The 25,435-nt window shown below is 45.6% G+C and overlaps 1 protein-coding gene and 1 long non-coding RNA gene across 13 annotated transcripts in view; one reads left to right on the top strand and one right to left on the bottom strand.

Moving 5' to 3' along the window:
- Positions 1 to 25,435, top strand: part of mef2d (myocyte enhancer factor 2d) — a 67,244-nt gene that overhangs the window by 9,167 nt on the left and 32,642 nt on the right. For 9 of the 10 annotated variants that reach the window (XM_061232280.1, XM_061232288.1, XM_061232262.1 and 6 more), the window contains exons 1-3: positions 13,121 to 13,451; positions 20,505 to 20,814; positions 24,183 to 24,386. In XM_061232280.1, the coding sequence (XP_061088264.1) occupies positions 20,761 to 20,814; positions 24,183 to 24,386 (258 nt within the window). In that variant the 5' untranslated portion in view covers positions 13,121 to 13,451; positions 20,505 to 20,760. Of the gene's footprint in view, positions 1 to 13,120; positions 13,452 to 20,504; positions 20,815 to 24,182; positions 24,387 to 25,435 lie in introns of those variants that run through there. The other variant, XM_061232230.1, reaches the window with a different exon arrangement.
- On the bottom strand, positions 793 to 15,850 carry LOC133122349 (uncharacterized). 3 transcript variants are annotated; one of them, XR_009708090.1, is made up of 3 exons: positions 15,725 to 15,850; positions 15,374 to 15,461; positions 793 to 1,494 (listed from the first exon to the last, which is right to left on the bottom strand). It is a non-coding gene; the product is annotated as an uncharacterized LOC133122349 (long non-coding RNA). The 3 variants fall into 3 exon arrangements; XR_009708089.1 differs by lacking the exon at positions 793 to 1,494 and adding an exon at positions 9,730 to 10,007; XR_009708088.1 differs by lacking the exon at positions 793 to 1,494 and adding an exon at positions 12,399 to 12,465.

Here is a 25,435-nt window from a genome sequence, read left to right as displayed (position 1 = left end):
AAAGAAGGGGGTTGTTGCTAGAAATATCACACTAAACATAAAAATAAATGTTGTGAGTTGACCTTGTTTGGAGAGGAGGCAAAAATAAAACCTTGGTAAATGAAAAATCGTGAATGGCAAGTATATCCTGTCTATTTATATGTGGGATTATCATACGTGTAGGAGTGCTCTGTTAAATCACTCCTCATCTCAGCGTTGTTCAAGCTGCTATTCATGTCCCTCTGGGTTTCCTGCCTCTAGATCAAATATTAGGTAGGCCATTTACGCCCCACTACAGAGCACCCCACAAGCTTTTATGGGTTTCTCTGTTAGTTTTATTTTTAATAATAAAAATGATTGTCTTGCCAGTCCCAGCACACTATGATGTTGGCCTGTGTTTATAGCCAGTGGTAGGAGCAAAGGGTAACATGACAGTGGCCTATATACGGTAGGTGGAACGTGGCTCACATACGCAGGATTAGCATGAGCGAATGGCACAGGGATCAGCTGGGAGCTGGAGCAAGCAGCGCTAACCCTGCAGACTGAAGGATAGCAGGCAGCGCTAACCCTGCAGACTGAAGGACAGCAGGCAGCGCTAACCCTGCAGACCGAAGGATAGCAGGCAGCGCTAACCCTGCAGACCGAAGGATAGCAGGCAGCGCTAACCCTGCAGACTGAAGGATAGCAGGCAGCGCTAACCCTGCAGCCTGAAGGATAGCAGGCAGCGCTAACCCTGCATACTGAAGGATAGCAGGCAGCGCTAACCCTGCAGACTGAAGGATAGCAGGCAACGCTAACCCTGCAGACTGAAGGATAGCAGGCAGCGCTAACCCTGCAGCCTGAAGGATAGCAGGCAGCGCTAACCCTGCAGACTGAAGGATAGCAGGCAACGCTAACCCTGCAGACTGAAGGATAGCTGGTAGCTCTAACCCTGCAGAAAGTTTATTTTTTATTCTTCTTCTTATTATTATAATTATTATTATTATTATTATTATTATTATGTTATAATACAGATCATGAGCTTGGGGTCTGACATTAAGTCTTTGCCCATCTCAAATACTTGGGTGAACGGCCCATACTTATTGTGAGGGAAAGACTTGCAGTAATTGGGCGGGGTGTGTGCTTGCGTGCGTTTGTTGATATTTATGCATTTTCACATTTTACGGCACCTCAGCTGCGTGGGAGAGCAGCACCCTATTCTATGGCATTCCCACCTCTGACAATGATTGACAGTGTGTATACAGTAGCAAGTCAACACTAATATAGTATAACTATTGCTACCTGTCCACCATGACAGGCAAACTTCCCACAATGTTCCTTCTTTTCAAACAAAAGGATTCAGCCAACCTCATAGCATGGAGGGTGAGCTAATGGATTGTGAAATTGCTTGGACAGCACTGACAGGGTTGTTGGTATTCCCGGTCTTCTTCATCGCGTTGGTGTTGAGGAGAGGTGGGCTGTAGGGGACCGTTATGGAGATGCTGGCCAGAGAAGAGTGGCGTATGGTTGAGTTGGCTGCGGCAGAGAGAGAAGGAGAGAGATCAGGAGTGGCGTGAGATCAGGCACTGGCTGTTACTCCAGCACAGCTGAAACAGCATGCACCTCAGCCAGGAGCTGAAACCCTACACTCCTACACTCCTACCCCTCTCCCTTTGATCGCCTGCCTCTCTTTCTCTCTCTCTCTCTCTCTCTCTCTCTCTGCCTGTCTCTGTCTCTCTGCTTTGCGCTTTCACTCACTTTAATGTATCTGAAAATCTTATATACACATGTGCATTCTGTTTTCTGTGTGTAGTGCTTTATCTCAGTGGTCCAGAAGAATTCAAACCCAGTTTACATTACATTACATTAATGGCATTTGGCAGACGCACTTATCCAGAGCGACGTACTACAAAGTGCATACTGTTGTGCATAGTTTAGGAAAGCGCAGCATACTGGATGTGTGCAAGGATGGCCCAGAAGTAAATGGCAGGCGCACTTGTGATCTCAGAGCGAAAAAGAAAGGGGCTGTTATTAAGTATGAAAGCATGAGGAACATGAAGGAACGCTATGATTTTGGGTGGGGAATCATACTATGCAGTCATAGTAGAGCTGTTGAATGATATATAATATAAAAGTCATATCTGGATGTAGGTAGTCAATTATATTTGCGTTCTTTTTGGCTACCAGAATCAATTTCTCAGTCAATTTTTCTAATTAAATCAAAGATAATGAGGTGAACAAGATTTGTTATTACAATAGTTACCTCTGGTTTAGTGATAGCCTTCATAAAGTAACGGATATTTCTTTCAATTCATGTCCAACTATAAATAGGGCATTGCCAGGCATAAATGCTCATTAACCCGTTGTAGTGCCAGGCTGGAGAGGAGCTCGGCACCATGTGGTGAACAGACACGGAGAGTCAAAAAAACATTTGTTGCTGTTTATTAAAGAAAAAACAAGTTAGGCAACCAAAAATCCTTCATCAAATAAAGTACTTTATAAAAAAAAGGAAAAAAAAAAGCAAGGAGGTAGCAAAGGACTAACGCAAAACAAGAAAACCAAAAGCCAGCAGTCTTAACATCTTACAGTCCAGGGGCCATTTATAACTGTTGCGTACGCCCAAAAAAGGGCTTGAAATGTGCATACGCCACTTTCTAAGCATAAATTGGGATTTATTAAAAAAAACTTGACAAGGAAATTGGCGTACATTTACAGAAAAACCTTGACCCATGCGTACGCACATTATGGAGGCAGAGGGAAATAGTGACTCTAAATACAGACAATATGTTAATGAGAGACGTCAGAGGAGAATGGCCAGACTGATCAGAGCTGACAGGAAGGTGACAGTAATGCAAATAACCATTTCCAAACTTGATTTTGGGCCATCTTAATAGTTAAATTTCAACATTGTAAGTCAGATAATAGCCTAATTGCCAAATTAAAGATTTACATGTACATTGACATCGTGCAGTGTTACCTCGCATTTACTGCAGTCTGTAGGCTAGTTAAATGTAGTTAATGTCCAGGCATGCTGGTTGATCGCGTGTCATTTTTAAAAATGCATATGTTAAAATAAGAATTCTTCATGTTTTCATCCCTCTTCCCGGTGGCTTCTGCCTGCCAGACTAGATTGGCGTGAAATCTGAAAATATGCTGCTGTGAAGAATTTACTGACGCGGTTGTGCACTCCTGATATAATATGATGACACTCTTGATGACTTGATGACTATTTTACCATAGGCGACTGGTCTAATGATTTTACATTTATGCCAATACATGTCTCTATACAATTTGATATTTTTTAATGTAACGGTAAACTTTGCCAATGCATTTTATATGGTGCGAGACAATCGTGGTTGTGAGATTAACATGGTCATATTTTTGCTGAAGGCAGGGAATTTTCACTTTCAGTGGATAAATAGCCTAATTATAATGTATTGCTTTATTAATTTTTATGTAGATACCACATAATGGAAAGCTACGTTCTGTTTGCTGGTAGTTTGAATTCGCGGGTCAACAAATAAACACGGATGAAAAAACTCCATACTATAAGCCATACTATTTCTTATTTATCTTTCTAAATTTCTCTTCTTAGCTTTGCGCTCTGACATTGCAATTCGCCGACATAGGCTACAAGGACATTTCTATGCTTATCAATATTAATTAAGGGCGTTTCTTTAACCATTTATGGGTAATTGTGGGAGTGAACTAGGCGGTGTGTTGGGCTTGTGCACGTACGGACAATACCAAGTTGATTTGGGATTTCTAAAAGGAAATTGCTCACTGGCAGGCATACGCAAGGTTTTATAAATTGTAATATTCTTTGCCGTACGTACATTTCCTCTTTTCTACGTACGCCCAACATTCAGTATGGATTGTCTGCAGAGTTTTATAAATGAGGCCCCTGGTCTCTTTTCCACCAGGCATCTTTGACGCCCAAATGATGAGGTAATTGGCCACAGCTACAGTGATTGCACTGAATCACATGTGGCCATATCTGCATGAAGGGTCAGTGCTGCCACCTGGTGGACAGCACCCTAAATTCCCTTCCTGGCGCCACACCATATGAAATACATTTTTCAGTGAAGTGGCAAATAATTTGACGGGGATGGGGGGAGCACATTTCACATGTACAAAATGGTCCCTGACATAGTGGCCAACTGCTATGGCTTTGTGTAGAGAGGCGATGGTTTGGCAGCTGTTAATGCTTTGCAAATTGGAGGCAGGGCTCATTTGAATACAGCTACCATTTCAGCACAATGCTAATGAGAACATGGACTCTAAAGGTACTGTAACTGTTGTGAGAAGAGATACTATACATTACGATTCAGTCTCAGGCAGAATTTGAATCCACTGGCTTCTTCCGTTTTTAAAATGGTAAAATAATTTAAATCAATGTACCAAAAATGCCGTTGATGCCTTTGTTTGCCTTCAGTGGTGTGTGTCATTGCGCCGATGGACACTAAAGACTTAGAGGTTGCTCCATCATGTTTTCACTGCAGTTGCAATATTTTTGATGCCACTTCACACCTAAATAGGTCATTGTGCTGTGAATGCATCACATTTCCGGTGCTGGGTAAGCAGATAAAAGCCTGCTTATTCATCCACATACAGTAGATCAGGGCTGTCCAATCCCGTTCCTGGAAATCTACTGCCCTGTAGGTTTTAATTTCAACCCTAATTGGACACACCTGATTCCGCGAATGAAGAGTTTGATGAGCTCTCTGGCGCTTGAATGGAGGTGTGCCTTATGTGGGTTGGAGTGAAACTCTGCAGGTCTCTACATTTCCCGGAACAGGATTGGGTGGCCCTGCAGGAGATGTGCACTGTGGCCACATACAGTAGATTGAGATGCGCACTGTGTAATGTTAGCTATATAATTGGTTATTTATTCACTATAGAATTTAAATGATCACAACACGCTCAATGTAGCTAACAGTTATATCCTAGCCTGAGAGAGTGGACTGACCCAGTTGAGAAGTGACCGTCCAGAGTTATGCTTGCTGTTTCAGTGGGCCTGCCCAAAAAATGACCAACTGTATTTCCACATGATGAGTTTTTCACCTGGGTTTGTATAGTATCTTAGTACATGACGCCATAATGATGATAACAAAATCTTAACTGAATAAATTAGATTCATGGCAGTCTCTGCAGCAGTTTATATGACTTTGTGTTTCTGAAAGTGGTTTGTTAATGGATTGTCAATGAGGAGTGGCAGGTTATTGGCCTACCCTAACAAAGCACACCTCATTCAACAGCTTGTGAGCTGCTAATTGGTAGAATGCGATGTGCCACATTGAATGAAATGAAAGCCTGCAGGACGGTAGATCTCTGGGAACAGGACAGGGTGGCCGTGGTCTGTTCTTTGGGACTCTCGTCTGCCCACCCCGCCTGTTCTGTCACCCCACACGCTCCGCTCTTTCAGGTCGACCCTCAATGAGTTTCAACCACTCCTAGCTTCTCTGGAGGATTATTGCTGCTGTTTATATTATTTAAATGCTTATCACATTACAGCTAAACCCCCGGGCTTAAGGTTTTTTTAATCTTGTGTTGCTTGTAACAGGCACACTGCCAAAGCCTGGGAGGTAGACCGAGGTAGAGCAGTCCACTTTCTGTTCTCTGTACGACATACACCGCTAGATTGTTTTGGTACTTGTTTCCTTATTCCTTTGTTTTTCATCCATTACAAAGGACCAGGGTTTTCAAAGCAAGCAGTGCACTGTCTATGTCTATTCTAGACAACATGCAGTAGTTGTCTTAAATATCAAGCAGTAGAGGAAATCTCTTTGAGATGCAACCTTGAGAAGATTATATTCTTAATCAGGTTTTCCGTAGCACAAATATTTTCACACCACTTGACTCTCCTGTTAATCATTGTCAAGGGACTTGCCTCTAAGCTCTGCCTCTGAAACTGGATCTAAGCATGGAACTGTGATCTGATGGGGTTTTAGAATGTAGGCTTACTGTATATAAGTCTTAGATTCTCATTGATGCTCTTGCATTAAATTTTCTTTATCCTAATGGCTTAATATTCACTTGACATGAGTTCTTCTTACACTGACACAGTTCCTGTGACAATTTTAGTTTGGAATTGTGTGCAGAATTCAAAACTCTGGTATTTAATTTGTACTTAATTGTAGGTTAAATCAAGTCGTCATTAATCATATCACCTCTTTGAGCTTCACAATTACGCATCCTACTTACACCCAGCTTGAATTTTCAGTAGGCCTATTTCTTGTGGAAATCCCAATGTGTTGCACCCAACATGGACAGTCATTCAAATAATTAATACTTTTTTTACAACGGGCCACTAATTCAACTGAAAGCAAATACTACAGCCTATATCTAATGGCAGTGTACCATGTTCTTAATGGGAAGTTGTTATATTTGTTTGATGCTTAAAAGGTATAAATTTGCCTTCCACTGAAATGAATGGGTGTTGGATGCAGTGGATTCAGTCTCAAAAGTAGCGGGCTATTTGATTAAATTTGTTCCTAAAAGTTAAGGACAAAGCTGAAGCACATTGCAGCTGAAATTAATCTGGGTCAATGTCTGGAGGAAATACTGAGCCACAAACCAATATAGCTGTTCTTTGCTCTATTACTGTACGGATCCGCCACGTTTTCTTGACAGCCGTAGGATCTTAAACACTTGCTGTGAGGTCATAAACTGCAGAGAGGGGAAAAACAGCATAACAATCAGGAGAGAAAAGGCTCACTGTGCAAGAGGGTCTTCACAGGCAGCAGTTCCTGTAGAGCATTAACAGGTGTGGGCTGGGGGCTGGGGCAGGGAATAGGAGTTAAATAGCCCCATCCCCCACCTGCAGCCTGTCAGCTGTTGGGAGTCTGTTAAAAAAAACGTCAGCTGTTTCTGAGCAGACGACTTCATGCATGTGTATGTGTGCAATAGAGGGAGAGCAAGGGCAGGGGCGGAGACCCTGTGTGTGTGTGTGTGTGTGTGTGTGAATGTGTGTGACTGTGTGCGTGCGAGTGTGTATGACTGTGTTTGTGTGTATGTGTCTGACTTTGTTGTGAGTACATGAGTGTGTGTGTGCATGTGTGTTTGTCTGACTGTGTGCATGTGTGTGTATGTATGTGTGTATGTGTGTATGTGTGTATGTGTGTGTGTGTGTGTGTGTGTGTGAGAGAGAACGTGAATGCATACGTGGGCTGCTCCACTGCACATGAAATGCCTCATAGCCTGTGGGAATGTTTTACGTGCAGCAGTGAGGCCTGCCTGCATTGTGTGCTGTGACAGCTGAGGCGTCCTGAGCCCTTTTGATAACCTCTACTGCTGCACTCCTCTGCTCCTCTGCTCCTCTACTGCTGCACTCCTCTGCTCCTCTACTGCTCTACTGCTGCACTCCTCTGCTCCTCTACTGCTCTACTGCTGCACTCCTCTGCTCCTCTACTGCTCTACTGCTGCACTCCTCTGCTCCTCTACTGCTCTACTGCTGCACTCCTCTGCTCCTCTACTGCTCTACTGCTGCACTCCTCTGCTCCTCTACTGCTCTACTGCTCTACTCCTCTGCTCCTCTACTGCTCTACTGCTGCACTCCTCTGCTCCTCTACTCCTCTGCTCCTCTACTGCTGCACTCCTCTGCTCCTCTGCTCCTCTACTGCTCTACTGCTGCACTCCTCTGCTCCTCTGCTCCTCTACTGCTCTACTGCTGCACTCCTCTGCTCCTCTGCTCCTCTACTGCTCTACTGCTGCACTCCTCTGCTCCTCTGCTCCTCTGATCTTCTACTGCTCTGCTCCTCCACTGTTCAGTTCTGCCCTGGTTTAATTATTGACCTCACTAGCAGCAGCACAGGCAGCTGCTGTGTTCTGTAGGGTCTGTCCTGAGCACTCCATTACTGCTGTGATTTCTTTGTTTATTTTCTTGTGATTTTTTGGATAGATATCACTCTGCTCAAATAAATACTCAGTAACATTTAAAATGACTCTATTAAAGGTTAGGCCTGCTGGTATGGTCTGTGTTTAAAAGCTGGCAGTTGGTAGCATTACTGAAATCGTGTTGTTATTTTTCTGTGGTGTCATTTTCTATCATATATTTGGTTTAGAGTTGTGAATAGTCCACGAATGTAAAGAAAACTATTTGCACTCTACTTACAAAATATGTCCTCTGGTTCACCTTGTGAAATATTTCAGGAGACCACACACAGTGCAAGTGCATTTCTGAGGCAGTGTGCCTGTTTACTTCCTAATCTTTCTCCACATTGACATTCGGTTTGGTGGCTCAGCGCGACTACTTGGTCAAACGTCTGAAAAACGGGGCTTCCCAACCTTTCCCGTTCAGCCAAGACCGCCTTTGCCGCACGGGCTGTCCTCAGAAAGGAGTGTCCTCGGGGGATACAGGGACTCCATAGACACCGAGGAGCCCCGGTTGTGCCACTCCCAGGGTGTAGCGGCGGAGAGGCCCGTCTGTTAGCTTTCATCTGGGTCCTGCTCACCTCTGCCCTTTAAACGGCTGCCTGGCTGTGGCATGCCCTCTGCCAGCCTCCCCGCGTTGGCAGCGGGAGGGGCACTTGGCGTGAAGTGCGGTGGATGGCACGTTCCCACAGGACCTTTCTGCTCGCCTTGCTTAAGGCCCCAGCAACACGTCTGAAAAGACCCCTTTGCCTCTCACTCAGTCTCTACCTCCATCACAATCCAGCTGTCGCCCAAGCGCTGTCACACCGCTTTTTTGGCCAGTAGGAATCGGAGATCCAAAAACGCTAGTGTTTAAACGGTATATACGTATGTACGTTCATTTTGAGTGAAAGCCTGGCTGGGCTGTACCGTATATTCCTTGGGGGAAGCGTATGTTCTGTGTTAAGCCAACATGTTTTTGTACTATAACCAGCCCGTCAGATTTTCAGATGTTTCCCATGTCAGATAGGTCACTGATCTGTCCCATGCGGAGCTGAAATATGAGTAATCATGCATGCTTGTTTATATTGTGCTGTGCTTGTTCTCCCCAGGGTAACTCCGTAAGGCACTGGCACACGGTATTGTGTGTGCGTTAAGTGTCAGCTTCATTTGTGAGAAGGCCCGTGTGTTTCAGTTCCACGGGCAGCATTTGAGCTTTCCTGTGAAATGAGCGAGGACTCGTATGTCATGTCTTTAACGAGTGGGAGCACAGCTGTTGAAGCTGCCGTCCTTGATGGTGGGTCTTTATGTTTGAGAATGTGTAGCAGCTGTCCTCGTTGAGGTCGTGTAATTGTGCTAACTGATTGAACTGGATTGCTGGTCTAGTCCAGGGACTGTATTGGAGAAGCCTCCTCCCATTGCTGGGCCGAATGGATCTATTCATCAGTGCATCAGTTTATTAATAAAAACATTTTCAGCATTTTATTCAGCATTTATTTCATTAGGAAGTCTCAATTAGTCTGGAATCTCTTTTACAAGGCAGACCTGGTTCAAAGGAGACGGAGGGATACAAATATGAACATTTATTTGATTTAATTATGGACTTTGAATGTGACAATTATTGCTATCTGGCCAGTAAAGGAGCCTTTAGTACTGGTATTAACAAGGCAGAGCATATCATTTTGATGCTTGCTTTTTCATGGTTTATACGTCTGTTATCCTATTCAGTGTGTAGTAAAAAAATTAAAAAGTAAGATATTCTGACACCAGTTTTAAATGTTTGTTACAATGAATCTGTACGCATTCAAAGGCAAACCTGAACTCTAAATGGTACAGCATTAAACACGTGACATTTCTGCAAATATTTCTGCAAATTTTAAAGCCAGATTGCTTTTTATTTTCATTTGTTACTGTTTATGAATTATATTAAAAACTGAAGCAAGAATTCAAACATGGCAGAGTTGATAGAAAGAACAACCTCGATGCAAAATTAAGCATCTGAAGTATGCAAAAGAAAACATTGAAAAACCTGAAACCTTTTGGAACAGTGTGCTTTGGACTGACAAAACCAAACCTTTTGACCACCATCGAAGAAGGTATGTTTGGAGGAAAAAAGGGTGAAGCCTTTGTAGAGAAGAACATCTTGCCAACTGGTAAGTATGGAGGTGGATCCATTATGCTTTGGGGTTGTGTGGCAGCTGGGGACACAGGAAATATTGTACGAGTGGAAGGAAGAATCAATTCCACCAAATATCAAGAAATTCTAGAGGCTAATGGTCAAAGGTCAGTCCAAGCATTGAAGAGCGGTTGGGTATTCCAGCAAGAAAATGATCCAAAGCATACCGAGAAATCAACCATCTGAAATAGAAAATCTGTAAATATCTCAAACATGCTGTATATGCAAGGAAGCCGAAGAATATGTCTGAGTTAGAGGTGCTCTGCCAGAAAGAATGGGGGAAAATTCCAAAAGTGAGAATAAAAAAACTTAGCTGGCTACAGGGAGCATTTACAAGCTGTTATAGTTGCTCGTGGAAGAGTTACAGAGCACTGACAGGGTTCCCAAACTTTTGCACAGAGACTTTTTCCTTTGTCATTATTTTGAAACGGTAAAAAAATGACTTGCTTTTAAATTTAAAGAAATGTGTCATGTTTAAGGTTGTACCATTTAGCTCTGAGGTTTGCTTCTGTTCAACATGTACAACAGCATAAAAGTGGAAGAGCCTGGCACAGATGTTTACCAGGGAGAATTGTTGCATTGCACACAAGCAATTCATGAGGAAAACACTTTTGTAATGGTGTTTTTACAGCAGATAAAGCCATGTCAAGCAAGGATAGTGATGCTGTGTATTTCATTCCAAAAATAAATGTTCAAATTCCCTCACAAAATCTCACACTGCAGTTCCAATATCTTCTACCTACAATAGCTCATATTTGTGCAAGAATTGTTCAGGGCAGATTCAGTAAGCTATTTATTAAAGAAACTGTGCCAGAAACAAAAGGTCAGTAAATACTGTAGCTGGTAAAGAGTCAAATAAGGTATTCCAGTGGATTTCTCCGTATGATAACTTGTGATACTGCCAGACCTCTGAAGAAGGACCCCACGTCAATGAAAAATGTGAGGAATTGCATTAAATTTAGACTTCAGCAGCTCTCGGACTGATCCCGTGTGAACCGCAGTATCGGACTGTAGAATGGCTCGTGTAGAGGGTTCTGTTAGGCCAGTTTCACAAGACTCTCCTGAGGAAGGACTTCAACCTGGAATCTCTCCAAACATTCTGGGAGTCAGTGTTTTGCTTCGCTGTGTGCTGCATCGTTGTGCTTATTCATTTTTCCACCGAGTCACAGCGCCATTCCCATAGTAACAAACAAAACAAGCAGGCTACTCTTCCTTTGGTCAAATTGGAAAAAGGAAACTGTCCCAGCCTGTGTTGTTTTTAAATGTGTGATCACAGAATTTGCATTCTTTTGGCTCTGTACTCCAGCACATTGGATTTGAATTCAAACGTTGAATAATGAGGTTAAAGTGCAGGCACTCACCTTTTCCGTCAAGGAATTACACCCAAAAACTCTGGTCCTCATTTTGACAATCACCAATAACAGATTCCCAAGGGAATCAAAAACTTCAAGACTACATACTCGACGCTTTCTTATACCTGCTGTAAGGAAGCAATTGAATTCACCTGACTAATCAAAACAGCTGAAAAGCCAACTGTTCCCTTAAAATGGGAGGACTGTATAAAAAGATGTAATTGCTTGATGTTTACCAGATATGGATGTAAATAACCTAAAATGAAAGGTGACAGTCTGCACTTTAACCTCATATCTAGTGTTTAATTTCAAATCCAATGTACTGGAGCCAAAAGGATAGAAATTGTACTATTGTCCAAACACTTACAGACTGCACTGTATGTCACAGTGAAAGAATCCAATATCGACGAAAGAACACGACTAACAAATCTGCCTTGATGGCAGTCCACATGGGCTAGCCTAAACACAGTTGTTCAGGCTGTCACCTATTGTGAAACCAGTCAAAGCACCATGCTTGAGCAGAGTGTGTGCATTACAGCCTATTCTAAGCCTGTACAGAGGAGCTGGCTCTAGGGACAGTCCTGAGGGTGCACTCCCCTGTAGAGGAGCTCTAATGACCACGCAGGTGATACGCACCGAAATATGCTTGAAGTAACCTTAGTGAGGACCCTTCAAGACCGACCCAGCAGGCGAGAATAAAGGAGCCATTCTGGTATTACTTAAGAGTTTGAGTGTCCCCGGTGCGCGTGCCCTGCTCGGCATTGTGTTGTCGCTGTTGTTTTCGGAATCTGAACGGATGAACGCTCGTGTGCGGCTCGCTCCTTCCCCGCCCTCTCCTTCTCGCTGTCACGCTCCAGTCCTCATGGCCAGCTCCGCAGACGTGGGCAGCGCTGAGATCCGTCGCAGGGAGAGAGGAGAACACGAGCGCACAAATCCCCTTATTAGGCCGCGCGCCAGGGCGAGCGGTGCCGTGAGGAGAGAGGAGACCCCCGGGGGAACGCTGCACCATCCGGGACGGGCCGTCGGGAGACCAGCGAACAGAATCTCACTCTGGCCATCACTCAGGCTTAATATGGCTGTTATAGGAAAATGTTGCTTTGCTTTTGAGCCCTGTGAGATCCGTGTGGCCTACAAACAGAAGGGAACAAAGTTTCCCCAAAGGTTGCCATGTTAAATGTGATTGCTCTTGGGAATTTACCCGTCGTTTGACCCACACAAGTGAGAACACCAAAGAGCTTGCCGCTTCAGTGTTTTTCCACTCTTTTCGATTTCTTCCTTGAAGCTAAATGATGCAACCATTACCCAACCAGTGGAATCTCATCAAGTCCCTCCATTCCAGTATATGAACCCCCTGAAGTAGTGACCTCACCCAACCTATCTCACACCCTGCCATGTCTGGGTAAATGTGATGTTCTGTATCAGGCCCGGGCCAGATATGAGCCATGGCCGGATATCCCAATTTCACTAGAATTACCTCCAACATTTCAGCCTTGTATTTGTCCGACACGAGAAAGCGGGCATTCGCACCGGACCGCGTGCGCGCAGTCAAAGCCTGCGGACAGCTGTGAGGGCAAACGCAGAGGGAGGGGGTCGTGCAAAAGGTGAGAGAGCAGCTGCAACTGCGTTTACAGCGAGTCACAAATCTGAGGAGAGAATTCACACACCATGTGTGCGGGGGGGTAGTGATGGGCTGACAAACAGCTGTACTACAACCTAGTCCCCCTTCCCCTCCCCCCCCACCCCCAGCCTTCTGACAGCTCCCTGCTCTAACCGTCCTCTCAATTACCCCTGAAGACGCCCGTGAATGCGTAGCAGTTGTTGGGGAACTGAAAGGAGGGACGGGTGCGGGGGTAACTGCCGAAGGAAGAGGAACACAAGAAGGGAGAGTCTGTTGGGGTCATTGCTGGAACAGTCACTTCTCTCAGGCAGTCCCAGGACAGGAGCTGGCCCCCTCCAGAACCACCCTACCTGCACCGGCCGGGACTATTCAGCATGTTAATGGTGTCCTACGCTTTGCCGTGATTCAGTTTGGAGGCTTCTTTTCCGTGCTGCTCATCACGATCTCGCTATTCCCATGGTATTGTTCTGGCTGTCCTGACCACAAGAGTCCAAGGGTAAGGACCGCATAGCTGTTGCATTACTGTGTGTTTCAAGCTTCGTCTTTGGCCTGGAGACTAAAGAAATGTTTGGGAGGTTGTCAGTTTATGCTTTTTAACCCTTTATATCCTTAATTAGAAATTGGGGAAAGGACTTTTGTTTTGGTGGTTATGTGTTCCTTAAAATGTGATTGTGATTCTGTCCTCCCAGTGGCATTAACTGTCTGTAGAGTATTTGAAGCTGTACACTGACTGTTATGTGATATGCTTTCTGTCAGTTATATCACAGAAAATACAGATATCACATAGTTTCTCAGCAGTGGACATAAGGGCGTTCTGTGAAGCAGTTTTGCGATAGACTAATAACACTTCTGGCAAACTAAGTGACCCTTTAAGTTTACAGATTTTAGACAGTTTGGCCAATTTTACACTCTGCTTTGTGTGTAAACTGTTTTGGGTGCACTGTTTTGATAAAGGTATTAGCAGTCTTTTTTTATTTTTTATAAATAACCTTTTCTTGCATTTGCTTTGCCTTTACTTTGTAAATCATAGATGAGCCCTTTAATATTTCAGGCTTCAACACAGAGGTCTAAGAGAGGTTTGTGTCAGTGACAAGGCCTAGTTCTATGGAGTCTAAGCTGGACTTGACCTGTATTGACCTGTATTGATTGAAATATGAACCTATCTCTCTGCACTATCGTTTAATATCTTTGCTGTACCGCCTGCCTCAGAGTCACAGACTGCCTGCTTTAACAATGGAGTATACAACCAAACGTAGGCTTGTAATTACAGCTTATCAAGCTCACTACCATTACCTGTACAAGAATTCTGCCATTAAATGAAAACAAGATCACATTCAAATTGATGAATGCATGTAGCACTAGTGCTAAAACATACAGTGTGAGAAAGTCAACAATTTGTGATGTAAAGAAGGGGAACAAAATAAAACAGTTTGCAAGAGGTCCATGACGACAGTCACTGAAGAATAGTTGATAATTTTGTTATGACTTCCAGATTGTGTCCCACTTTAATTTATATGAATCTACATAATGACCGACACGCACAGGCACTCGCACGGACAAACGCATGTGTGCATGCGTGATTGCGCATGTTCAGGCTTTCTGTGCAGTGCAAATGTAATTCACTTTTTTTCCTCTTGAAGAATTACTGGCAGTTTGACAAAAGCAGTGACAGAAGGCGCTGAGATAGAGAGAGGAAGAGTGAGCAGATTGATTGTGCTTCTGATGCACTGTTAATCATTACCTGTTCCTGTCCATGACCGTTACCCACAGTCTGCCCACTGAGGGAGAGGAAGTACTCAGAGCTGTAGATGTGTATTTTGGGGACCTGAGATTTTTTGCTTTTGAAATTACATGAAGGTTTTTCTTAGACTAAAAGTTTGTACCATCAGAAATAACTTTTTGCAGGTTTAATAATGACAGTGATATTCATAAAGTAGTTTTACCACTGAGGAAGCCATTACAATCAATACTAGTGTTGAGAAGAAGGAATAGAAATGTGCTAATAATGCATGTAACAATCAAACTGAAGTTATCTGGCATTTGAGGTTGCATTGGCATCTTATGGAAGTGCGTTGCCTGTGCCAGACCAAGGGTGCATTACATTTGATTTGAATTTCATTCCATCTTAGCCATTGTCCTGTGCTGCCATTTTATATTAGATAATCATCCCACAAGTATTTATCTCCAAGTGCCATATGATGGTGAAAAAAAAAAGATGGTGAATACTTCTAGGCCTGCTTGTTACAGTATGGAAACATTCAACAAAGTTGAAAGAAGCTCTAGGCCAGAGCATAGCATTAAAGATGCGGAAAATGCATTTTTTTAGGAAAGAAAAAAGATTGAAGGGCAATGACTCATTGTGGGGTGGAAAGGAGGGAAATGAACAGTGGCTACAGTACGAGCACCACTGGAACAAACCTGAAAAAGAGGGAATAATCCAGTACTGAAGGATCCCTCGGCCTTGGAAAATGTGTTCTTGTCCTTCTGCATTCTTACCTTTTCTGTTCTGCAAGAAAAACATGTCTGTCTTTATTTATCACATGCTTGATGACATTTACAATCAAGTTTAAATAAAGAAGTGCAGAGAGCATCTACAGAGTGTGTTTGTGCTGCTGGAACATGCATTTTTTATGTTTTTGGTTTCCTCCTGTAATTTATCAACAAATCCAGCTTTTTATGGAATTGTCGTGTTGTAAGTTTGAGCCTTATGTTCAGCCATTCGAGTGGGAATATTGATATATGTCTTGATAAACACTGGAAACATCTTACTTGTGCGTCAGCATGTCGCCTGTGTCTTTTGGAAGTGCGTTGGTCCGATGAGCAGCTGGTGAGGAAATCAGAAACAGGGCCTTGTTTGTAGCTGCACTCAGAGCAGGGGAGCGAACTGCCTCCGGCCACACTGAACATTCAGACCTGTACACCCCGCTATTAGTTTGTTTTGAATGATTATTTTTAGAAACTTGTTGAGTGTCTGAAAATAGAACCGCTGACCTTTTTTGTCTGGCGATGGCAGCCTTCCATTGAGGAAAACACATCGGTCCCGGAGATTCCCCCTCCCATGCCACGTTCATCGTCACCGTTGGCAACAGGGCCTTTATCTTGCATTCTTGCATCTTCACCTGAAGGGGAACGGAGGCGGGGGTGTGTGTGAGGGCTCGCTGCGGACTGGAGGGCCACTCAGAGGGGCCGCGTCCCTGTGCAGCTCGGCTGGGCGGGCGGCGTCTTTAGCGCTTGTTGCCGTACAGGTTGGGCAGCGTTGCGGCTCTTATCGTCAGGGTGGATAGTCATTGTTGCATTCAAATGTCAACAGTGTTTGAGATACAGGTCATTATCCACACCCTGCTTCCTGCTTCACACCCTGGGATGGGTGTCTTTGCCAATGGAGTGCGGTGGCATGCGTGTGTGTCTGTATTCCTCTGTGTGTGTGTGTTTAAAGAGTGCTTTTGTTAGGGTGTGTGCATAGTGCATTTGTGTAGCACACTGTAAGAATGCTTACTGCTTATGTAAGGGTGTGTATGTGTTTATGTGTGTGTGTGTGTGTGTGTGTGTGTGTGTGTGTGCTTTAGTGGGACTGCTTATGTAAGGGTGTGTGTGAATTCTGAGGAGCGTGATTGACGAGCTGAGGAACACTGATCTCTCCCTCCCCCGTAGAGAAGTGCTGTCCTTGCACTGCAGATTCTCCACACCCTGCGGTCAGCGGATCGGGTTCCGCTCAGCCAGGGCCTCCAGCTATCCCATGCCGCATTGCTGCCGGGTCCCTCGCAGGCTCAGGGCTACGCTGAGGGAGAGCTAATTGACGATAGCGCAGGAGCTAGCGCTCGCTCCTGGGTGTGAATCAGGCGGTCCTGAGGTTGGGGTCCCAGAGCGACGTGGGGAGCGAGCCCGGGGGGCGCGGTTGCTGACCTGCTGGAGTTCTCCGTGACTTAGCCACGAGCGGGACAGCTGCATCCTGCCCTGCACTGGCCGAGTGCGTGGGCTGGCATGGGGGCATGGGCCAGTGAGCCCTCTGCCAGATCAGGTGGTCAGAGCTCCCTCTGCACCTCTTAAGTGCTGCATGTGTCGGGCAGCTTTCACAATCGTACTTTAAACCCTCCGACCATGTGCTCCTCTACCCCACTAACCGTGACTATCCGTGGTAAATTTAGCCCCGCTAGCGGTTGGCTGTCTGTAGGAGCCTCACAAGGTCCTGACTCACTGTGGTCATTAGGATCCCCTGGCTCTGTCGGCCAAACGTAGGGGGTTCTCTTGGGGCCTTGGCAGAATTCCTGAACTCGGCTGTCTCAGTCTCCTCGATTTAGCTGCCTTTAAACCCCTCTCTCTCCACCTCTGCTGATGTGTGCTGAACATGCTGCCAGCGGCTAGCTGAGCCATGCGTCACCTATGTCTGCACGCTCACCCCAATCCTCTTATTAAAGCCTTTGAAATGGATGAAAAGCAACTTCTGAACAGTAATTATGAACCTTCTCTGGTTTCCTGACATCATTCGTATCTCCCCTGATTTGGTGTGATTCTGAACGATAACGGGGTACATCGTGCGACCGACGTTGCGGATTCCCCTGACACGAAACCCCCACTGTCATGCTTGACAGACGTCGAGATATTTTCCGGGCAATTTCACAGCGTGTCTTTAGCCCTTGATTAGCATTGCTGTGCTGATGATACAGTGTTGCCTCAGGACTATAAAGGCCCTGAATGGCTAGCGGGTTTGCCTGGCGGTGTGGTAAGGGCTTGGAGCTGCAGTCTGGCCTTTACGAGTGCCGTGTGATTGGCCTGTGCCGGGGACGCTTTGATTAAACAGCAGGCTGGCGGTGACCGCCCAGAGTGGAGTGGGGAAGGTGATTGATTTCTCTGCACTTATTGGCTGAGCTCCAGGCCCCCCGCCCCTTTGGTACATGCTGTAATTTCAGATCCCCAGGCTGCCTCACTGACTTACACCACAGCCAGGCCCTTGTACCCCTGACCCCCCCCCCCCCCAAAAACTCATTCAGAGAGACTCTTGAGCTCATTTGAGTCCAAAAGTCCAAAAGAAAAAAATCTTTCACAGAGAATCTGAAGTCACAGTTGTTTGCTCAATGACTGTTCCCAAAGTTCTCTCAATAAACTGTGTCAATAAACTGCGTTCTTTGCTGAATTATATAAAAAAGAAATGTTTACACTCTTGAAAAGTGTGTGTGTTAGTGAATTTGTGTGGATGTGCATGTGTTTATGTGCATTTTTGCTTTGTGTATTTGGGTTACCCTGGAGACTGTAAAATAAGAATCGCACAGCTGGATGCATTGTAACCTGTCACTGATTTTCACAGCTTTTCTGTCTCCATTCAGTGGGCTTCTGTACAGCAAACAGAAACCTTTAGGCTCAGAGAACCTCCAGAGGGGCTGGGTTTACTGGCCTATCCCTGACTGTGAGGATGCTACAGGAAATGCCCCTGCCATTTGTGAGCTGTTGTTGTTCTGCTTGTTTGTTGGTGTTTGTGGCTCTTTTGTGTTTGCATGTGTTTGCCTGTGATGTTCCTGGTGTACATGTATGAGTTGTGGCTTCAGATCTGCTCCAAGATAGTAGTCCCCAGTCAAATCGCAGCCTTTGGGAAGAGCAATAGATAAGGTGGAGTCAAATGTTCACTGAAGGAGCTCCCACACCCAGCACTAATACCTGACTTTGAAATACTGTTTGAAATAAGTTGGAACTGAAGCAGATTTCTCATCAAATCTACAGTTTCATACAGTAAAAGGCAGACAGCCACAGGTTTACTAATCCTATTAATATGATGGATATTTTAAACTTTTGTATAGTCATAGCAACTGGGTTCAATCTAAGGCCCCTTCTATCATGATACTGTGTGTTCTGGTCTGACCAGAATCACTGGAGGACTCAAGTAGACTGATATGAGTGTTGAGTGCATGGTCTAGTGTGAGTGAGATTGACAGTGCTGTAGAATAATCTAGAACTGGGACTGGGCCTCTCTAAGCATGAAGGGCAGAAGGTTGATTTCTGAGCCGCCAGCAGATAAAGAAGCCTTTTCACGACAGCCAGCCCTGTTGCCTAAACAGCACACAGCCCCCTGCCCTTGAGCTGTGGGCTCCGGATGGATAGCAGAGAGAGGCAGCCTTTCCCTGCTATCAGCACCACTCCTGCTGCTCTGCTCAGTATCGTAGCAAGTGGATTGCTGGCTTTTGATCGATTGCATCCCCTTGTTTTCTTATGACTTCATTCTTACTGTAGAATGTTCTGTGTTGTGATGGGATGCGATACAGTCTCAGTGCTGATAGCTCTCATTTGTGATTAGGGCTCTTAATACCTTAGAAAGATTTTTGTTGACCAACAGTTAGCCTCTCTTTTGGTCTCCATTCAGTTTTGGGGATGCATTCAAAGCTTTGGAGAGGCCATTGATATGATCCATGTTCATGTACACATCATATAAATAAGGCATGTTACAATTGTTATGGGATATTTACTGTAACAGAGTTCTATTTTAAAATGCAAATGCACACACACACACACATAAGATGACAAAGAACATGGTTCGGGCCATAGATGGCTTTTTTATCTTAAGATTTGATTGGTTAGTTCACTTCAACATGGAACTGTTATGTAAAAGTATGGAGGAAAAACAGCCGACATTAAAATGAGCAAAGCAAATGATTTCATGAATATATTCATGATTCTGGGATTCAGATAATTATTTTATGGATTTATTCATTTATTTCCATCTTTATTTTCTCAGTATTTATGCATTACGCCAGTGCGAGGTCATTGTGGGCAAACTGAAGCATATTCCTCCTCTGAGGCAGGCTTGTGCGGAGCGATGGTGGAGGGATACCGCGCGGTAGAGGAGGTGATGTGGCGGCTGAGCCGTGGTGAGCTGGGGAAGTGGAGCTGTAAGCTCTGCTGTAAGCCTCAGTGACTCACTGTGTGTGCTGGGCTTCCTCTCCACTCCGCTCCTGCTGCCCATTTCATACCATCTGGATCCCACACCAGCAGTGAGAGCCTTGTCAACTGCTTTTTGAGGAACTGTTTTATGTAAATATACCCTTTAGATGCAATTTCAAAATGTCTTTTTTTTTTTCTCCCAAAAATGTTTCCTTTAAATAGCCTAATGCATCATTGCTGACCTTAATCCGGTTTTGAAGGTATTCCTGATTTACCTGGACATGTATGGTATAGAGCAGTCGCATGCAGCGAATCATGTTGGGCAGGCAGGCTTTGGCCAGGGGCATGTGAAGATCAGTGGTGTGGCGATGATGTCGCTAATGAAGCTGACATAGCTGCCCTGAAGGCTCTAGTGTGCAGCACCTTTACCCCTCCCCTGGGGAAAACAAACCCGAAGAGAAGGGTTCCCCTTGGTGTGTCACTCTTGTGCTTCCTGCACTTGTGTTAGTAATGTTCCTTACTGATCAATGTTTCATCAAGTGCTGATCGGTGTCAATTCCATAGGGATGAAAGCATTGCTTTCCAATACATCCCCGTTTTCTCTACCTAAATGAGAGGAATGAAATATAGCTACACTTACCGGCATTAATTAACAATGCCTTTCCCTGTGTGTTCATTCCAGGAGTGACACGTACCGAACGGCTGCAGTTGATTGGGGGAGAGGATCCCGAGGCGGGACACCTGGATGACCGGACCATGAACTGAAGGCCCCTCCTCCAGGCCCTGCGTTTCTGCCGTTCTTTTCCCATCAGCCCCGGCTGCCGTCCAGTCGCACAGACCAGCGCCCAGCGAGCGCCACCACAACCCCTCCCTCCACACAGCCGCGCCCGCCTTCTGCCCGCTGACCGTCCCGCCTCTCCCACCGCCACTCCGGAAACATGGGGCGGAAAAAGATCCAGATCCAGAGAATCACGGACGAGAGGAACAGACAGGTGAGGGCTCCCTGGGTGGGACTGTGCAGAGGGTGCCTTTCTCTCAGTGCTCGGTCGAATCTGAGCTGGCTCAAGGATTTTGGTGGCCCTAAACAAGATTAAATTACCGTACAATTGAAATGTGTTTCAAAAAATATAATTGTGTGGGACCGGGGTTCAGCTGTTTCAGACCAAATGTCAGAATGGGGAAGAAATGTGTAGGTGACTTTGACCGTGGAATGATTGTTGGTGCCAGACAGGGTAGTTTGAATATCTCAGAAACAGCTGATCTCCTGGAATTTTCAAGCACAACAGAGTTTGCAGAGAATGGAGAGAAAAACAAAAACATCCAGTGAGCAGCAGTTCTGCGGGCAAAAAAGCCTTGTTAGTGAGATCGGTCAGAGGAGAAAGGCCAGACTGGTCAAAGCCAACAGGAAGGTAACAGTAACGCAAATAACCACGCAATACAACAGAAGAGCATCTCTGAACACACAATGCAATCAATCCTCCGAGTGGATAGGCTACAGCAGTAGAAGAGGCAGAAGTCTAAAAAATAAGTCTAATAAATACCTAATAAAGTGCTCACTTAGTGCGGAGTGTTCATGCCAGCAGCCGGCTCTGTAAGTAAGCCAATATAAGAAGCAAATGATATAGATTTCTTGGAAATTGAATGCTTTAAAACAAAAGAACGGAGCGAAACGGATGAACAGAGCTAAATAAGTCCCCCGTGTATTAGTTGCATGTGAAATGACCCTGACACCAATTACACAATAGGCCTACTTTTCTTGGTAGTGGAGCTGCTGTAGCTGCTATGATGACAGAAATAATGTTAGCAGCTTGCCGCTGTTCTTAGGAGTTTTCGTAGACTCCGTTTCTCCAACTGCAAGGGGGCGTAGGTGATGTTCACTGAAACGAGGAACAACAAGAAGAAAACGATAAAATGCACAAAACCAGCCGCTCCAGAACTCCTCTCAAAAGGAGAAGTTCAGAATGTTCTCCCAGTTCCCCTGGCTCCTGCAGCACATTCGCAGTAGCGTTCATGCGACTCCTGTGCGTATCTTGTTGCTGTTCCTCCGTGTGGATCGAGCCGCGCGAGAGTTCGTCCTGCAAACAAAGGAAATGAAAAAATCCCATGGAGATGTGTGAAATGATCATTTTCCACCTTGATCAAGGATGACTTAATCGGCAAATAATGTTGACAGCCATTACACAAGTTGATCAAATGAATGAATTTGAGGGGACAGGTGGCAGAAATGGAAAAGAGGACAGTAGGCATATCCAATGCTACCTGTGGGGATATAAAAATGTCTTTAAAAGATGAGCTGGCTGAATTTTTATTCTCTATCTTATACCCATATTCAAGGCTCCTTTAGCTTCGTACCGTACCCATAGGACAGCAGGTCATGTTGCTGTCCACCTGTGGAGGACATGCCTGGGTGTGTACTAACTTGCACAATCCCCTAATCCATCCCTCCACTGCCTCTGTAATGGCATTTACCTGTAAGCCCCAGTCAGAGGAGACTAGAGGAACAACATTCACCCACAGCAAGGCATCGCCGTGATGTGGGCTGTTGTCATTGTAGTATTAGTAGAATTACAAGTAGCACCAATATTGTTAATCTTGTCAGCTGTACCTCCCTGCATAGTTTCTGTTGGTGCTCTGTAATGGACTGTCCTGCTGTCACAAGCGTGCCAGACCCATAGGCTTTCATTGTGATTAGAGACGGCCCGATGAGCACTGATCCCAGGTCAGGGAAAAAGCAGGCTGAGCACTAAATACCATTAACCAATGGGTTCTCCTCCCATCGCCACGGTGACCGAGGCTCATGAGGTGAAAATCTCCGTGCTCCGCGGCAGAAGGCTGGGCTCTGTCATTGTTTTTAAGCGCTGAAACCTCACAATCCTTATTTAAACATCAAAGCTTTTCTTTGGGGTGACATCCTCGTGCAGGGAAGCACATTCCTGTAGTAATTGTTGATACTTCAGTTTATTAATGCCTTCTGTCACATTTGCTTTTATGGGCCAGATTATTCATCAAGAACGTTGTCAACAGACATACTTATTTCATGAGTTGTATTCTGCAATCGAAAAAGGAATATATTTGACAGTAATGTATGAATCTGTTCTATCAACGCCGTTCAGTCTGTCGTTTGCCATCATTTCTCATTTCCTCTGAGATTGCTCCACGCTTGCCCTGCTTTTCTTGTGTGTGTGTGTGTGTGTGTGTGTGTCTGTGTCTGTGTTTGTGCATGTAAGTGTGTGAGTGCGTTTGTGTGTGCATGTGTCTGCAGGTAAAGGGGGAAGGGTAGAGGGTGTGTGTGTCTGTGTGTGGGAGGAGGGGGGGGGGTGTAGAAGGCGGTTGCCAATGGAAACGACCCCGAAATAATTTGATTTGTGGCGGCAGGGAGCAGCGAGTGTGAGAGAGGCAGGGAGGAGGAGAAGAGAGGGGGAGCGAGAGAGGGAGAGGAAGAGAGAGAAGGGAGAGGGAGGAGGGCAAGCAAGCTGTCTCCTGCTCCAAAGAGCTGGATCTCTGTGACATGACGAGCACTGAAGCAATTAGTGGCAGAGGAGAGCGATGGAGGGGGGGAGCGGAGGTCTCACATGTCACACAGCCCAGCAACCCTCCTCTTTCTCTCTGTCTCATCTCTGCACTTTCTCCTCTTTCTCTCTGTCTCATCTCTGCACTTTCTCCTCTCTTTCTCTCCGTCTCATCTCTGCACTTTCTCCTCTCTTTCTCTCCGTCTCATCTCTGCACTTTCTCCTCTGTTTCTCTCCGTCTCATCTCTGCACTTTCTCCTCTCTTTCTCTCCGTCTCATCTCATCTCTGCACTTTCTCCTCTTTTTCTCTCCATCTCATCTCTATACTTTCTCCTCTCTTTCTCTCTGTCTCATCTCTGCACTTTCTCCTCTTTCTCTCCACTTTCTGCCTACATGAAATCTCCCTTACACGTGTACCTGCAAAACAAAAATCCTCTTGCCTCCCTTGATGTGGCTGGATTCTGTGCACAGTCTGGCACAGTGCACTGTGTTAGTGTGAGTGGGGTTATGGCCACTAACGCGTGAGGCCACCCTCTCTCTCACTTGATTGTACAGGCTCATGTATGGTATTTGCATAGCTATTTGTGTAGCGTAGCTATCTTGACCTTATCTGTCTTTCTTCCTCCTTCTGCCTTTCATCTCCCCTCCCTCTCTCTCTCCTGCTCTTTCCTGTCTCTCCTTCCCTTCCTGTTTTTCTCCTCTGTTCAACCCCCATATCTGCCTTTTTCTTGTGTGCCATCCCATTCCTCTTTCTCACAACTTCTTCTCGTCTTTCTCCCTTATCCCTCCATTCACCCTTTCTGTTCCATGGCTCACCCACTCTATTATCCCCCCCCCCCCCCCCCCCCCAGGTGACCTTCACCAAGCGTAAGTTTGGTTTGATGAAGAAGGCCTACGAGCTGAGTGTACTGTGCGACTGTGAGATCGCCCTCATCATCTTCAACCACTCCAACAAGCTGTTCCAGTACGCCAGCACGGACATGGACAAGGTCCTGCTCAAATACACCGAGTACAACGAGCCCCACGAGAGCCGGACCAACGCCGACATCATCGAGGTATGGCGGGGGAGGGGCCTGTCTGAACGGGCCAATGGCAGGAGCTGGGGCCCTTCGGGAGGGCCGGTTACTGGTTTCATATTTACTGTAGACATAGACACTGCTGTGTCTGTGTGGGATTTTGCTTTGCACCGGTGTTTTTTGCGGGAGATTTTGCCCCTGTGGGATTACAGAACCCGGGTGGGTTCGACATCCATAACCCGTGTTGTCTCAGAGGCAGTGTGTGATTAAAGTGGCGAAGCGTCTGATTTCATGCCTTCGTCAGTGTGTCCATGAAGGAATGGTGCTGTAATTGTGTCTGTGGAGAGCTGTCTTTAGCAAGGCTCCTGTGTGTGGGGCCGCCGTGGTGTGTCACTCCGGTGCTGCTGACCCATAGGGGGCTGGATTAGCCGTCTCTGCCTGTGATCAGTCCTCATATCAGACCCTCCAAACGCAGGAGACGTGCTTCTCTTCTGGTGTGGGGAGATTAGAGGCTCACGAGTGCCCTCCTGCATTTGGACGCGGGCCTGCGGGACGGTGGGGTGGAAACAGTAGGGACAGCTGGACCTGCTGACACCTCGCCGATCCGGCCTGCCAGGGAGACCTGTCCAAGACCAGGCTCTCTGCTGAGACCTTCTGCAGCACAGTGATGCCCTGTCCTCCGCCCAGACCTGATGCAGCCTGGCTATGCTTTCAGTGCCCTGTTCAGCAGAGAAATACTGTTCACTGGTACCTTCTGCAGTAGAGTAATACTGTTCACTGCTACCTTCTGCAGCCTAGAAATACTGTTCACTGGTACCTTCTGCAGCCTAGAAATACTGTTCACTGGTACCTTCTGCAACAGAGTAATACTGTTCACCGGTACCTTCTGCAGCAGAGTAATACTGTTCACTGGTACCTTCTGCAGCGTAGAAATACTGTTCACTGGTACCTTCTGCAGCCTAGAAATACTGTTCACTGGTACCTTCTGCAACAGAGTAATACTGTTCACCGGTACCTTCTACAGCAGAGTAATACTGTTCACTGGTACCTTCTGCAGTAGAGTATTACTGTTCACTGCTACCTTCTGC

This window comes from Conger conger, chromosome 1, assembly GCF_963514075.1.
Source record: "Conger conger chromosome 1, fConCon1.1, whole genome shotgun sequence".
Taxonomy (NCBI): Eukaryota; Metazoa; Chordata; class Actinopteri; order Anguilliformes; family Congridae; genus Conger; species Conger conger.
Note: the sequence above shows the minus strand (reverse complement) of the source record. Positions and strands in the feature narration are given on the sequence as shown.